The sequence below is a fragment of the Cataglyphis hispanica genome, chromosome 3 (genome assembly GCF_021464435.1).
Source record: "Cataglyphis hispanica isolate Lineage 1 chromosome 3, ULB_Chis1_1.0, whole genome shotgun sequence".
Taxonomy (NCBI): domain Eukaryota; kingdom Metazoa; phylum Arthropoda; class Insecta; order Hymenoptera; family Formicidae; genus Cataglyphis; species Cataglyphis hispanica.
In genome coordinates this window covers 1,800,418-1,817,763 of record NC_065956.1, presented here as the reverse complement: position 1 = coordinate 1,817,763, position 17,346 = coordinate 1,800,418, and the positions used below count along the sequence as shown (strand labels likewise).

The window sequence follows — 17,346 nt, the reverse complement described above, 5'->3', positions numbered from 1 at the left end:
TTTTCCCTGATGAGACTCGCGTCAGAGGCGCGAAATCATGATCGCGCATGACCGGAATCGATGTTGTTTCGCGAGTACGCCCAACGGCGTCGCTACCGTTCGCTGCATTATGGCCGCCGCGTTTGGGTGTTGTGGACACTGATTTTTCTTGAATTTTACTACGAGTGAAAGAGACCCTTGGAACGGTTAACCGTCACCGTTATTGTTGCACTCGTCGAGTCGAGCGATTGCCGCGCAGTAACCCCGTGTTTGCCTGTCCCTCGAGTTTTTAGACGGCGTGTGAGTGAAACGGGCGGTGTGATCATCTCCGCCGAGGAAGGATGACGCGTGTACGTCGTTGAAAGAGAGAGAGAGGCAGGCTGCCGGAAACAACGCGGGTAAGTTATTCGGCATTCCCATACAGTCCAATATTCGCTTGGCGGCTCCTAACGTTCGTATAAACGTTCGCGGCACACGTGTGATTTTTGTGCCTTGCAGAGCGACGCGACGATCGCGTCGAGTCGATCGCAGTCGCGATCTCGATCGCGTCAAGATATCCGCGTGCGCGGCCTTGCGCGGAAAGATGTTCCTTTGCATCGGATTCGGATCCGCGATTTCATTGATCGGGAATTGATCGCCGCAATTCACTTTTCGTTGAATCGAAGTTTAAGTTTACGCGCTTGTTAATTAAACTGTTTATTGCTTTCACCGTGACTCAAAACCACTATGAAAAAAAAGAAAGAGAAAAAGAGCATGTGGTGTATGTGAGAGAGAGAGAGGGAGAGGGAGATAGAGAGAGAGAGAAAGGAGAAGGAAGAGAGAAAGGCATAGGCATAATTATTAGTTGGATTATACAGTAAAATACACAGAATACAATATGTACATCTAATATATATTTAATAAAAATAAATATATACCTTTTAATATATACTTAATAAAATAAGTATCTTAGTTTCGCAAATTATTTATAATTAATGAAGATAAATATAGGATGTTTCACCTAAAGTGATCACCCCTTTTTATCTTTTAAATTGAAAGAAAAAATTCATAACAAATATACATACATACATACATATATATATATATATATCAAATTTGTCATTCAAATTGAACTCTATTGTGAACACAGTAGTTGCTTACAAAAGCTATATGCATCATTTCTTTATAACAAAAATGTGGATATTCTGATGCAATAAAGATTGTAGCGTTGTTTGAAACAAATAGAATGTGTTGAAATATCCACATTGTTATAAAAAAATTAAGCACTTCTCTGTATGTTAATATAGATAGCTTTTGTAAGTAGTTGTCCTCATAATAGAGTTCAGTTTGAATAATTAAATTTTATATATATTTGTTAAGGCCTATTTTTTTTAATTTAAAAGATAAAAGGTGGCTACTTTAGGTAACATCCTGCATATACATGTGTGTGTGTGTGTGTGTGTGTGTGTGTGTGTGTGTGTGTGTGTGTGTGTGTGTGTGTGTGTGTGTGTGTGTGTGTGATGTATATATATATATATATCTATCTATATATATATATACACATATACATACATACATATACATATGTTGATTTATTTTTTTATCTTTATTCCAATTTGTATAAATTAGTAAGATTAAATATATTTCAAGAATAGATATTATTTGCGCTTTACATCAAGCAATTTTATATTTGGTTTAAAGATATATTTATCAAAATCCAATACACACTCGTAATAAACTTATAGATAATGTTTAAAGGTATTCTCAAGTCATGTTTCTATACATATATAAAAATTTTATTTTATATCATACATGTATAAATACTTGAAGATTATGGAAGATTATCTCAAACAGAAGAAAAGTTTCATATCTTTTATATTAATTTTTTTTCTTTTTTTTTTCTTTTTTTTTTTTAAGGACACTCGACATCTAAAGACACAAACACAAGCATGTTAGCGGTTAATATTTTGTCAAATTGTTTTTCAATTATATTGATAGCATAATATAACAGTATACAATCGATATCATATCATTATTATATTGATACGGTTCAGGGGGTGGATGATAGGAATTTACTGAAAATCCAAGATCAAAGGCATTCAAAACGCTGGAGAAAGACGGCGGAGCTTCGGAGGAGGGGGAGATGTCTACTGGCACCCAGGGCGAGATCCGGGTTGGCCCCTCGCATCAGGTTTGCCAAAATATATCTTGAAAAACTTTCTAGCTATTTAGCTGTATCGTACATTGTGCCTTTTTCAAGGCAAGTGCTTATTAGCATAGAAGTTTATTACGAGGTAAGGGGCGTGTGGATCGCGCGTATAAAATCACAAATCGTTATTCTCGTGCATTAATTGGTCACTGTTACATCATGACTGTATATGACTGTATAATTATAATTCTACATGTATATAAACACAAGGACAATTTTTATGTAGTTTTAAGTAGCATTGATTTTTTGTTTTGTGATAATAAAGTCTTTCTTGCAATAGAACATATTTGCAAAGTCATGGAGAAACACACATTGTGCGGATTAGATGTCTAATTAAATAATTTAATTCGTTGATTTTAAAACTGATTGAATTATGAATATATTATATTAAATTACGAGGAAAAAGCACATAATTTAATACAAATACTCTCCCGCATATCTATCGTACATACATTACATGACAAGATATATATATATATATAGTATATTTTGTTGTCAGACATATTGTAATTTTATTCTATTTTTGTACTATGAAGATTTAATGCGAAAGGAAGATTCTAGAGATCCTCACACACTCCTTACAGCAATAAATATTAAATATAAAAACGAATGTAAAAGAGAGAGAGCTGCACATATGTGCGCGCTGATGCGTGCGTGTGTGTGTGTGCGTTGTATATATGGCATGTGTTACACATGTGTTTAACAAATACGCGCGCGTGCACGTACAAACGATTCATTGAAAGATAGTAAAAATTGAAATTTATTTTCTGACGAACGATAAAAAGAGTTACGTAAACATACATATATGTATTGTATGTGTACAGATATGTAATCTAATCTGAAATGTGTAAAGTATCAGTCTTGAAGTTTCTTGCGAATAAAACCGATAAGAGGCATCGACAGAGATCGACATATACACAACTTGTTGAAACTCGCATTTTTTTTTCACACTTAATATCGTACACGAATATCGACTTTAAAAATATCGCTTATTATAAATCCGACGTGTTAATTATACACTACCGTGTCTCTTGATAAATATATTTAAGCTACACTTAAAGAGAGATATATTTCAGTCGTAATATTACATAAGCGCGCGTGCGATATAAAATTCTTTTTAAAATTATCACAAAACTCTCAAAGATTAAACTTGTTCCGATTTCGATCCGATGGTTCAACTAAAGCATCACGCATTAAAAGAGCTTCGAATGTTTCAGGTGTAGACCGATTTCGTCTGCAAATATGTGAAACGTATTCGTCAAGCTCTCGACGATATTTGTTGTATCGCACGAACGATCGCCTCACCATCAAAGTACTGATATTCAAATAAATCGAGAAGAAAATCTTTCTTTGCAATGCGCTGTGCATGAAATATATACTTGAGAGTAATGCGTAATGATGGTAATTGCAGTTTACATTTGGCGTGTGATGGCATTTTCTTAATTTAGGGTGGTATTTAGTCACGGTGAAGTAATTAAATTGAAACGCGTCCGAGATAAGCGGATCAACCGACTCACCTTCGCACTGTTTGTACTTGTTGGCATACAACAATTATTCGCGATTGCTTACTTGAACCATCTGTGAGCACGAATATTGTACCGCCGTGTCCCGAAATCTAACGAGTCTTCTTTTGTTTCGTGATGTTTAGAATGTTCTGTATATGTTCTGTATAAAAGATATTCAAAGAATATACAAGAGGTATTTTTAGAATTATATCGATTAACATGATCAAAGTACGAAGATAAACTTTATTTTCAATCAATAATCGCGTTTATATGTACAACTAATCGATTCCATTAGTAAATTTATTTATTTGTCGCTTTCTTCTTCTTAATTACGGTTAGTAATTAGCATTCTTCTCCCTAGAATTATTTTATTAAACATAACTAATCAAATTAATTAAAAATAACTAAATCAACAAACACATCGGCGATCGGTGACGTGAAATGATAAATACATGATGCAAGTTATACTTGTAAATACATATAATTTGTATCATTAATTTGTAATTATCGTAGTTGCCGTGGATAATTATCACGTGCTAATAAAGTGTGCGCGTTTGCGTGCGATTGTATCTCGCGTGTATATTTATATAGACAAAGAAAAGTAAAATTATACTATTCTTCAAATGAGATTTTCGCATAGAATGCTCGAAAACGAAAGCCGATAAAAAGAAAACAAATCGCGGTCTTGTTAACTTTGTCTCTTTACGAATGCAAACAGAAAGAGAAAGAAAAAAAGAAAAATGGACAGGCAGATTTATGTCGATTAGTCTTTGGGGAAAGTTAGTCTCTTGAGAAGGCAGGTCATTGAGAACGCGTAGGTACGTCACTCTTAACTAACTTGCTTTGGCATTATCTGTGCTAACCCCGCGCAATCCCGAATTTTTGGGATTTACAGGAATTGGTTTCTTGTCAGGCCCGTTTGCCTGAGTATCGGCCGGGTATACCTCCCGGAGAGCTGCCACCCGATCCAGAATTCTCCAAGGAGCGCGAGGAGCTAAGATGGATACCGGCGATGGCGTTGGACGGGGATCTGCTCATGTACTTGAGGGCGGCCCGTTCAATGGCAGCGTTCGCCGGTATGTGTGACGGCGGTTCACCGGACGATGGTTGCGTGGCCGCCGCCCGAGACGACACTACCATCAACGCGCTGGATATCCTGCACGACTCTGGCTATGATCCTAGTAGGGCGCTCCAAGCACTCGTCAAATGTCCTGCACCGAAAGGCATCGACAAGAAATGGTCCGAGGAAGAAACTGTATGTTTCTCGTTATATTTATGACTCGTTCATTACGAGTTTATAGTACAGAGCACGAGAGAATTTCTAACGGACGGATTTTTCCCCGCAGAAGCGATTCGTCAAGGGTCTACGGCAGTTCGGAAAGAATTTCTCGCGTATTAGAAAGGATCTTTTACCTCACAAGGATACGGTAAAGATTAATGTTTTACCAGGCTTTTCTCTTTTCATATCTAATTGTGCTTTTTACGGCGGGTTCATTCTTCTTTCATTGACTCCACTTTTTTTTTCTTCTTTTTTTTCTTTTTTTCCTCTCTCTTCTTTTAATAAAGAAAAACAGTCAATCAAGGAAGTAATATACATGAATGTTTGTAGTATTCATAATATTTATTTATATTATTTTCAGAGATAAAAAATGAAAGAAATTACAAAAAAATATTAGAAGAAATACATTTTATATTATTAAAATAAAAAGAAAATGCTATTTTGTTCTATAAAATTTTGTTTAAAATAAAATTGAGAACCTGAAATTTTTTTTTATAAGTGTTTTTTAAAAATATATATCACAATGTAGAAACTATGATTATACACATTCCGATTAATAAAAATTATTTGTTGTTTACATAAGTTTATTTACAAAATTATTCGCGACAAGTATACGGGTAATGAATCTTTTGTATCTCTTTAATAGTTTTATTACGCAATGAAAAAATTTTTATGATGTAATAAAACATCCGTTTTTTTAACACTTAATCTCTGCACAGCCGGAGTTGGTCGAGTTCTATTACTTATGGAAGAAGACACCGGGCGCGAATAATAATCGTCCTCACCGGCGACGCAGACAGAGCTCGCTACGGCGAATCCGCAACACGCGTAATTCCCGGGCTGGCACACCCAAGGAGGAGATTCCTACACCTACCAAGGACACACCGCCAGCAGTTAACCTTAGCACGAAGGAGACCGCGTCCGAGGTTGAGACCGTACCGGTCGGTACCCCGGCCAGCCACAATCCAGGCGGCGAGATTAGCTCCGTGACTGAAGACGATAATTCGGAGGAGGACAGTGACTCGCGCGATACCAATACGAACGGAGCGGCGCATTCATGCCAGCACTGCTTTTCCAGTAGCTCAAAGGACTATCAAGTAGCCGGCAAAGATCGACTATTACTTTGCGCGGAATGCCGGGCGCACTTAAAGAAGACTGGGGAACTGCCGCCCTTGCAGCCATATCTGTTCCGCCCGGTGCCCGCGGAATCTCCCGAGAGTCCCGGTAGGATGCGCACGCGAAATAAGGCTAAGGAGACACCGAGACCAGCGAGACCGCGACGAACCGGCGGCGGCACAGACACACCCGATCAAGAAAAGCAGCAGCAGCAACAGACGCCCGATAAAAACAAGAAGAAATCATCTGGCAAAGCCGATACGCCCAAGAAGGGTCATAAGCGCTCGAGTCAAACGGACGACACTTGCAACGACGAGGATAAGGAAGCACAAAAGCGAAAACGTGGCGGCGGCGAACGGCCCGATAGCCCGTCCGAATCTCTTACAACCGACAGTAACTCCCTGATGGATGAGCCGGAGAGAGAAACGGAAGGTGACGCTAACGAGAATCAACCGACACCGCCAACGGTAGCCGGCGTAACCGGTGGAGAAGAGCCCGTCAGTAGTCCGGCCGTCACGACGCCCGAGGAGCCATCCGAGCCAACGCCGGCGTCAACCCCGGTACCGACCACAATACAAAGCCTGCCGATATCGGTGCCGGTAATACATAATCTAGAAAAGAAGCCTTCTGTTTTATTGGATCAAGAACCGATAGATCAAAATAAAATATCGGATCAGACGGAAGACGTACCATTGGTCATGAATCAAGCCCTAAAATTAGAACCATTGCCAATCGAGTCAACGATGTCACCAACTATGTCTAACGAAGATATGGGCAAGGAGCCCGAAACGGCACAGTTGAATTTGAGCACATCTGCGCAATCTGTTGGGACGGGTCCGAGCGACACAGCAAGTCCCATAGTTACGGTTCGCAATCTGTCGCAAACTATACCGAGTATTATCACAAGCGTAGGCTCACAGGCAACTATATCGAGCTCGCAAATTCCAGTGATATCGCCCGGTCAGCAACAGACCGGCACTGCCGGTGGACTGCCGACAAGTCTCAGTATGCAGTACGTTCAGCCGCCACCGCCACCACCACCGCCGCCGGTACAAAATGTGCCGCAGAATCTTTCACAAAATATATCGTCGCAGATGACGCCGAGCAGCTTGCCGCCAAACGTACCGAATATGGGACCAACGAATCTGCGTCACGTAACCGAGAGCTTGCCAACTTCGGCACAAACACTGCCGCAAAGTATGACGGGACCGCCACCGTTGAATCTCAATATTTCGCAGAGCGTATCGACCGGTATCGGTGGCCCAATCGGCCAGATGCCGCAGATGCCACCAATGTCGAATTCACCACCGCAACCGCTCGGTTTGACTGTAATGTCGTCCGAAAATAGAAATGCTGAAAGAATGATGGACGATAGACTATCAGTGAACGATCGAGTACGCGACAGCAGAGCTCCTGACTCTCGTATGATGCCAGAGCGCGTTTCGGAACGAACAAGCGAAAACAATGAGTTGGAACGATCGGAACCGAGCAACTTGTTTCAACCGATACAATCCGGTGGAATGTTGCCGATGGAGAAACCCGCGGGAATCTATAATTTACCGGCTGGTACGCCGCCGATGGAACCGCAAAATCTAAAGATAAAGCAGGAGATCATACCACCAGAGCCGGATCCTTTGCAAAGCTTGAAGGAGGTCAAAGTACCAGGCTTCCAAAGCTCCAATTTTCCAGGTCCGAGTTTGGACAATATCAAAAAGGATCCGGATGGCGCGAGCAAACCGCCAACGCCAAGCAAACACTCTATGCCGCCAGTTAGTCAGGCGGTACCGTCGATTCAGCCAGTCGCGGCATCACCGACACCAACGCCGAACCTTCCGCCACCACCAAGTTCGATCCCTCAACCGGTAATGCATCCGGCGCAGCAGCCGAGCCCGCATATGGCCCATCCCTTCCATCCACATCATCCGCTGATGCATCATTCTTTGTTCACCGCTATGCATACGTATCATCCTCATCCTTATCCAGGATACGCACCAGGATACCCATCTTTCCCGCCATACGCTTACGGTCCGGTACCTCATGCTATTCCTCCACCTTCGCCGCAACGAAGTCAGGAAAGCAGTAACGCTATGATGACGCATCATGCCAGTACTAGCTCAAGTGTCACAAGCAGAGAAGAGGGCGAGAATCTAATCGCGAGTCATCACCATTCATCTAGTATGCATCAACAGCCGACGAACTTGCATCACGACAAACTATTGACTATCTCTTCTCACAGCTCTCATAGTCATTCGTCGTCCCATAGCTCACATAGTAGCCAGCGGAAACCGTCACTCGTCTCTGCTACATGTCTAACGTCGTCGGCTAGTTCCGTGCATCATCATCATCGTGCGTCACAACCGCAGCAACCACAGCCGGTCGTACAGGAACCGAAAATTGAACAAGACATGGAGACCGAACCTGAAGAGCCCGTTAGTCCTCGTGGACCGTCGCCAGAACCGCGAATTGAGGATTCCGAGTGTCACCGTTCGCAGTCTGCGATTTTCCTGAGACATTGGAATCGCGGCGAAAATAACTCGTGCACGCGCACTGATTTAATGTTTAAACCTGTACCCGATTCAAAACTTGCAAGAAAGCGCGAAGAACGCTCGCGGAAACAAGCAGAACGAGAACGAGAGGAACGTGATCGCGCTGCTGCTGCAGCTCAACAAGCTAGAAAAATGACGACACCGGAGAAACAACCTGAAGTATGCAAACCACCCAGCCGCGGACCCCTCGAACCGGTCGTCTCACCATACGATCGTTACGCCGCGCGTCCTGGTTCCTATGCAGATACACCGGCGCTCAGACAACTGTCCGAATATGCTAGACCGCATGCCGCTTTCTCACCTGCTAGACATCCCGCTCCGCCCGATCCGATGCTACATTATATTTACGGACGCGAAGCTGCAGCAGCGCAACGGCTGGAGTTGGAACATATGGAGCGCGAAAAGAGAACGCGAGATACGCGAATTACGCGAGAGAGAGCTGAACGATAGATTGAAGGAGGAGTTGTTCAAGGGTACGCCTAGACCGATGCCGGCACCGCCGGTTGATCCACACTGGCTGGAGATACACCGCCGATACGCCGCTGCCGGTCTGACACCAGCCCCTTCTGGACCACCCCAGGCTTTACATCAATTCGGTCTCTACGGCGCTCCACCGGGTCCAAGTCAACTCGACAGAGAACGGCTCGAACGGCTAGGTAATTATTGATTAAGCTAACATTTCATAATATTTTATAACAGCGAGTGTAGAAGTACAGACTTTGCGTCGACAATCATTCGTTCGTTCGTACGATTTATATGCAAAATTGGAATTGATTTAAGAATATGATCAAATCACACACAAAAGGATGATAGAAAAATCGATAGGCTAGGAATTAGATTGAGAGCGCCAAGTTATTTCAGAGATATAGTTAAACGTAAATGTTTAAATTCTAATGGCCGATTTCTTCAGCGCCAATTAACTGTGGTGACAAGATAGCTAACCTTGGCTCTCTGTAACCAATGATATATTATTAGAAGAACACGGGGTTTTCTCTCGAATAATTTTATCCAACGGTTAGCTGGAGATGAAGAAATCGGGCAACGATGAGAATCGTATCTGTGATCTTCGAGTTATGTGATCGAAGCGCTGTCGCGTTTAGGGATTCCGACTGCAGCCGGCGGGGGGCCAGCGGGTGGAGCGGCTGGCCATCCCGTGGCGGCTCATCATCACGGCCAGTTGGAAGAACGGCTGGCTCTGGCCGCTGACCCGATGGTCCGATTACAAATGGCTGGCATCTCGCCCGAGTATCACGCTCACACTCACGCGCATACGCATGCGCATACGCACTTGCACTTACATCCGGGACAGCAACAGGCCCAGCAACAGGCTCAGCAACAGCAGGAAGCCGCTGCGGCTGCGGCTGGATTTCCTCTGCCGGGTAGGTCCTTACACACAGGATGTTTCTTCTAAGCTTCTCCCGAAGAGCTTCTCCTTTTAAGAAAACGCCGCTCTCGCTTATTCCTCGTCGCTCAACAGCCGTTTCTCATTGATCGTCAACCTACACTTACCGTCTAGGTCGAGACGATTCTTTATTTTCTGCACCATATCAGCACGCCTGCGAACTTCCGGTTGCTCGACTCTGATCTTTGGCTAGTCGCTTATCACCGTCGCAGGTGCAAGTGCGAGTGAGTGTTGTCGAGGAATAGGCGCGAATGTGCGTGTGCGTGTATCTTAGAAATGAGAAGTAACATTTCTGGGATATTTTGTTGGTAGTTGAAAGAGGGTTGCAAATTTGACGGTTGCAAATTTCGCGTGTAGTTTCTTCTATATTTGCGAGATAATTGAGAATATGCTTCCGCAATTTTATAACGTGTCCCTACTAGTACTTTTGTAAAACGATTATTACATGAGGCAATGTTTATATAATAATAAGTATTTTATAATGTTTTTTTTTTTTAATTCATCTTATTTTTCTAATACAGTGATATCTTCATTCACAGCTGCGGCCAGCGCTAATTATCCTCGTCCCGGTTTAATGCCGCGGGATCCTGCTTTGGCACTTCATCCGGCGGAACTTCTAGGAAGACCATACGCGGATATGGCGGCGCATCACGAACAACTACAACGGCATCTTATGATAGAGCGCGAACGATTCCCTGGGCATGCGTCTCTCGTGGCTCATCACGAGGAATACCTGAGGTTTGTAGGCATTTGAAATTTCTATCAAAATTTGCCTAACTTGTTGCTGCATAATGCAATGATTTAAGGTAGCGGGATATCCGCATTAACAAAAGGTGTTTTTTAGACAACAGCGTGAGCGCGAGCTTAAAGTTCGCGCGTTGGAAGAAGCCGCACGTGGATCGCGTCAATAATTATATTTTTTATGTATATATAATATATATATATATATATATATTTTTTTTTTCTTGATTGCGTTTAAACACGATATATTAATACATATATCTATATGTGCGTATGTTGTATATATACGCGTATATAGATAGATATAGAACGTTCTTTTAACATCGATTAGTTGAAGATTAAAAAAAATAAATAAATAAAAAAAAAAAAAAAAATAAAATAAAATAAAAATAAAAAGAAATCAGATCTTGCTCTGTAATCTACATATTCTCTAAGATCAGAAATTATTTTTATGATCTTTCAAATCGCACAATGTAAGAGATGGAAATATATATATATATATATATATATATATATATATATATATATATATATATAACGCGCAGCGAGCATAATCATTGTAATTCTCATTATTGTAAATAACACGACAAAATATTTGAGTTCTCCAGTGCTGTAACGCTCAGTTACTGGTACTCTTTAGAGTGATCGAGATTTATATATAAATGGCAGATATGTAAGCCGTTCAAGTCTTTAAATATTATATTGTTTCTAATTCTTATACTTCGCTATCGACAATATTACAGTTTGTCGATTTTGCCTGGTTTATTTGATTGACCTTGCTTTTTTATTTGATTTTAAATAGTATATATGCCAAAGTGCTTGTACAAGGTAAAATTCTACCGCGTTTTTTTAATTCTTTTTGTATATATAGATATTATATATATATATATATATTTTTTTGTTAGTATTTGTTCTCGTAAAGAGTAAATACACATAGTCGTGGTACAAAAACGGATAAAAAAAAGAGAATAGAGATCGCTAGAGAAGGTAATAAATCAAGCGATTACATAAAACGAATCTTTCGTTTGTACATTTTTTTATATCGAAAATCTTTTGCAATATTTTAACTAATTTTAATTATTACACTTAATAATGAAAAATAGTTGAAACAATGTAAAAGTTACATCTAATAATTAAAATTAATGATAATGATGTAAGAAATATCATGCGTAAGTCGTTCATTTAATAAGATACGCTCGTGGATTCATTTTTTTGCATTTTTATTATTGATCAAGTATATGTCCTTTGTTATTAAAGATTTGCAATATCTAATAAAAGGATATCTTAATAGATGTGTGTGTGTGTACAGGGTGTCCCAGATTAATGGGAACAAAACTCATGTGCAGATAGAGCGGATCAAACTGAATCGAAAAGTCCTTTATTATTTTTTTGTACAACGCTTAATAAAAGAATTATTATTGAGTAAAGTCTGATCAATCATCGCCGATCTTTAGTCAGGCGCACGTCGGTGAGCCGCGTACCTGGTAGTGTGCGTTAGCGTTCAGCTGTTTCAGCACGGCTCAGCGACGTGCGCTCGGCTAAAGATCGGTGATGATTGATCAGATTTTACTCAATAATAATTCTTTTATTAAGCGTTGTACAAAAAAATAATAAAGGACTTTTCGACTCCGTTGGTCCGCTCTATCTGCACGCGAGTTTTGTCCCCATTAATTTGAGACACCTTGTGCGTATATATATATAATATGTATAATATACATGTATTTGATATATAAGTAAAATAATAATTAAACTTTAATTATATATTTTTACGTGATTATATGATACGATCAATACAGAATATAGATATATAGATATACAGATATACAATATGTATATAAGTTGACACGGAAAGTTCAACGTACGTATATTTATAAAAAAATGTTTGGCATGATTTTCTGTCACGTTATAAATAAATCTAAATGCGTACTCGTTTCCTATCCAACTACATATATATGTAATAATTACTATCACAATAATTAAAGTTATTAAAATAAAAGTTTTTTAAGATGTATAAATAAAATGTCCTGCTTGTTTCAAAATTGCTCGGCTCATTACTCCCCAGCAATCTACATTTTTTTTCTTTTATACGACGTTTCAATTAATTTTTATTATTGTGATAGTGTATTCATATAATATAATAATACGATGGGAAATCAGTACGCATTTGCGTTTACTTATGACAGAAAATTATAAATTTAATCATTAATTACTTAATTAAATAGCTTTATTACATCAAATCAATTATACAACGTAAAATTTACATGTCTTCTCAATGGTCACTGGATCATAAGATCAATTACTTCATTTGATATTGTCAAAGAAACATCATTCGTAAATCATTCAATGGTAAGCGTTTTCTTTTAGATCCATGTTTAATTTTCCACATTAATCTATCTTGATCGTATCACATAATAGTGTGAAAAATATAATCTAAGTCCATTATCATTTTATTAATGTATCAGATATGTGTGTAAATGTATACACACACACTTTTATTTAGATATATCTTTTTATTAGATGTTGCAAACCTTTGATAATAAAACAATTGATCAGTGGTAAAGATAAAAAGAAAATTAAAAAAGAAATATTTACCATTGAATGATTTAAGAATGATGTTTCTTTGACAATATCAAATATTGGAATAATGTAATTTTATGATCCAGTGACCATTGAGAAACATGTACATTTTACACTGTGTAATTGATTTGGTGTTATAAAGCTATTTATCTGAATAAATATTTCGTACAAAATTCGAATTGATTCAAGTGTCTTCTTCTCAACTATTCTCTTTCAAACTTTAGTTAATTTTATGCAATTTTTATTCGAAAAGATTACACATTGTAACGCCGCAATTTAATAATATTGGAATACATATAGAGACCTAAATTTTTTAGCATCTAACAGCAACGTAATCGCGTTAAAAAGAACATAATCGGGAAAACGAAGCAAACACGCTGCATCGGTATGATAATTAGTTTTGCAGATGAAATTTGTTTCCTTTACCCTACTCTATCACTCGGTCATCTACGTTTTTTATTAAGCATAATGCGAAACGCAGCCGACGACCACTTTACATGGAATGCATCACACTCGGCGTGTATACACGTGTATATGTGAGAGGCAGGGATGGAGTTGTGAATGTATTGTTTTAATTCTAGTACAATCGTATTATATATATATATATATATATATATATATATATATATATATATATATATGCACAAATTGTAAGTAGTAAATTAAATTTTTGAAGATGCGAGAAGATAACGATATGGAATATAATAATATGAACTATATTATAACTTTGGTTTTCATTTTGATGTTCTTGCAAATTTCAATGATGAATTAATTATAGTATATTTACCATAAAAGATATAATATTTATGATCATAATTTTTTTTTATATTTGCACGTTGAACGTTTTTTTCTATATTTTCGTTGCCACAACTTTCGCGTATTATGGTAAGCATCAGAAAAGAAAAGAGAAGAGAAGGAAGAAAGTACCGAAAGAGAAAGAGAAAGACAGAGAAAAGATCTTTATCCGCTCCTGATCCTACACATGTGCGGCTCACATGAGTGTCGAGTTTAGCTGAGAAAAACAGGGAGTAAGAAACAGGAGGGGGAGGAGAAGAGCGGCAACGCGGAACTGAGGGATGTAAGCGTGCGTGACACACCAGAGATGAGGAAATTTCATATTCCAAAGGAAAGGAAAGAGGCTGCGGATCAGTCGCTCATTGATAAAGGCAACGTTTTCGTGAACAGTCTAAGGTCGGATCTATAACATGGCAACGCGTAGAAAAGAAGAATCGTCGAAGCAGCGATATCAAGCAAACGCTCGAGAAAGAGATCGCACTCATAGGTAAAAAGTATTTTGCATTTTAAATTTCTTAATTTTGGAGAACGAGTGATAATGCTTGGATGATACATAAGATAAATGTTTAAAGAAGAATGGAAAGTATCGATTTGGAGATGAAGGATTTAGAGAATTGGCGCATGCAAAATTTCTTTTGATACAAATGCAATTTGTCTTTAAATTTCTCTTCTATTTAACGTAAATATTAAGCCGATAAATGTAATGGAAGATAAATGTAAATATACGGCGCACACAATTGAAAGAATACAATCTTCATTGTGCAGCGTGAACACGGCTTTCAGCGTCCTGAGAACTCTGATTCCAACCGAACCGGCTGACCGGAAGCTATCGAAAATAGAGACTTTAAGGTTGGCCAGCAGTTACATTAGCCATTTGGATGCTATACTCATCGCGGGTGCCATAGATCAACCCTGCTCACGTCTCCTAAAAAATAACAGCATTTGCTCGACAAGGCCGCAAGTTTGCACTTTTTGCTTAGCAATGCATAAAAAATATGTAAGTTGTAATTAGTACTTTTGCAAACTACATTTTGACATAATATTCTGTATTATGTATTGTGTTGTACAATATGGTGTGTGTATATATGATTGATGGAATTTTTTTCTTTTAATATAAAAAGAAAAATATATAAATATACGTAAATTATTTATATGAAATATATACATATATATATATATATATATATATATATATATATATATATATATATATAAATTTACAAAGTTATATGTGTATATACATTTATAATTATACATATATACGTATTTTCATAAATTATACACGATCTATATATACATATGTACAGGTGTGTATGTGTGATATAAATCATATATGAATAATCATAATTTATGAAAAAATATTTAATTTCCAATTTTGTGAATTTTTAATCAATCATTTTTTCGTTTTGTTTAAATATATTAACAATTAATTTATGCGATTATAACATTTTTGTCTTTCTACTTTGAATTTTTAAAGTTTTAACGTTTTACAGGTAATTTCCGATTACTCAAATGTTGAGACAACATCGTGTATCTTTATGCCAACGAATGCAACGTGTTTCGATTTAGATATAAATGATAATTAAAATTTAAAACTTAGTATAATATCTGTATATTTGTTGTAAATATTACTTATAATTATTTGTAGCATATGTTATAAGAATTATATAGTAACTTAATTAGGAATTATTAATTACATGTTCCATAAGTTTTACACTAATATAAATTTTTTATTAATATTTTGATTTTATGGGAAAATAATGTAATTTATATATATACACATATACATGAGATCTTTTATATACATATGTCTAATAACTTAAAAATAATATTGAATCTTTACATTTGTGAATATGAGAAAAAAATATGTAACGATTATAGTTTTGCTATCAAAAGATATATTTAATTTTCAAAATTAATATATCTTAACTTCTCAAAAATTAATAACAAAACGTTATCTTAAACATTAAAAAACAATCATTTTTTTCGAAGTAACTGTTGTCGGTAACACACTACAAATAAGTCGCTTCAAGTATCGTGGGGTTATTTAAAGACGTCACTGCTTTATTCTACAATTATTTTTCACTCGTCATAGTTAAAATAATTTACAAGAAGAAAAACTTGAAGTTATCCATCGCTTTTATATATTCTTTTTATATTTTTTTTCGCGTATATTGTCAAAACATTTGAATGTCAATTTTGCGCCAGTCAGTTTTACTTCGACACAACGTTAGTCAATGCAACATCTCATATAATCGTATGATCATATAATAATATTTTGCATTTTTAACAATTAACGCGCCTTTCTTCATGAAAAATAATTTCTGCGAAATTTTTTAGCCTTTTCCGTAATATAATATTATACATTCTATTAATGGCGTGCAATAGTAATAGTTGCTTCGATCGGAAGTTAGACTTGGAAAGATTACAAGGAACAATGCATTGAGTTCCGAGGTTCATTTTAGTTTCAGTTCCCGTTTTTGTGCATATTTTCTCGTTCATCGTTCGTATTTTAGTATTCTATTATTCGAATTTCTTCGTTTATACATCGATTCGGCAACTGGATGACGCCTAACATCGATAACATTGTGAATCGCCGATTGAAAATCACGTATTCTCGAAGTTTATTCAATATAGGACGTGAATCGAAGTGTAGCGTGTGAGGACATTCATCGAATACATTCATAACGTATTGAACGTAAGTTATTTGTTAAAATATTTATTTATTTATTTTTATTATGTTAAGGCAATTCTTGAGGCGCAAAACATATATTTATATGTAGTATGATTATTCTCGCACAAAGGACGCAACTATGCGTTATATGCGGTAAAAAAAAAGTTAAATAACCAATAAATTTTTTTAAAAAGTGAAAAATTAAATCGCTATATTTCTTATTGTTACTCCTTTGTCGCATTTTTTGTATGTACAATGATTATTTATTTTTTGTTAATTAATCGTTTATATTGAAATCCCGTCTCCCAAATGTACTTTTCACAAGCACATTTCAGCATGTGCGATTAATCTGTCATGATGATATCATGACTTATTAACATACATACGTGTTTGACATTCCTGGTTCAAAAAATACAATATTTATCGGGAGACACGATCCCAATGCAAGGAATTAAATAGACGCGTGTGCATGTAATATCAACACATTAAACATAACATGGAACGGAGGGTAAAATACTAGACAATAATAAAATGAAGAAAAATT

General features: G+C 37.3%; 2 protein-coding genes across 4 annotated transcripts; both read left to right on the top strand.

Moving 5' to 3' along the window:
- Positions 1-13: 13 nt before the first annotated feature.
- LOC126848117 (arginine-glutamic acid dipeptide repeats protein) lies at positions 14-13,512 on the top strand. Its single transcript, XM_050588713.1, is given in 10 exon segments — positions 14-377; positions 1,876-1,916; positions 2,013-2,149; positions 4,568-4,927; positions 5,019-5,099; positions 5,671-9,011; positions 9,013-9,269; positions 9,714-9,992; positions 10,555-10,753; positions 10,860-13,512. Coding segments are annotated over 8 exon segments (4,632 nt in total). The 5' UTR covers positions 14-377; positions 1,876-1,916; positions 2,013-2,101; the 3' UTR covers positions 10,927-13,512.
- Positions 13,513-13,965: 453 nt separating this feature from the next.
- LOC126848116 (basic helix-loop-helix transcription factor scleraxis) lies at positions 13,966-16,992 on the top strand. Of its 3 annotated transcripts, none has more exons than XM_050588712.1 (3): positions 13,966-14,615; positions 14,912-15,125; positions 15,622-16,992. In XM_050588712.1, exons 1-3 carry the CDS (start codon positions 14,539-14,541, stop codon positions 15,712-15,714), a joined length of 384 nt encoding a protein of 127 aa, XP_050444669.1. In that variant the 5' UTR covers positions 13,966-14,538; the 3' UTR covers positions 15,715-16,992. The 3 variants fall into 3 exon arrangements, with proteins under 3 accessions (XP_050444669.1, XP_050444668.1, XP_050444667.1); XM_050588711.1 differs by having other exon boundaries at positions 14,894-15,125; XM_050588710.1 differs by having other exon boundaries at positions 14,873-15,125.
- The last annotated feature ends 354 nt before the right edge of the window (positions 16,993-17,346 follow it).

Bases quoted from the DNA above. Each gene is read 5' to 3' on its own strand.
- LOC126848116 (XM_050588710.1), top strand. From the start codon at position 14,539: ATGGCAACGCGTAGAAAAGAAGAATCGTCGAAGCAGCGATATCAAGCA. The intron at 14,616-14,872 runs GTAAAAAGTATT...CACAATTGAAAG, and splicing joins GAAAGAGATCGCACTCATAG to AATACAATCTTCATTGTGCA. The intron at 15,126-15,621 runs GTAAGTTGTAAT...AACGTTTTACAG, and splicing joins TAGCAATGCATAAAAAATAT to GTAATTTCCGATTACTCAAA.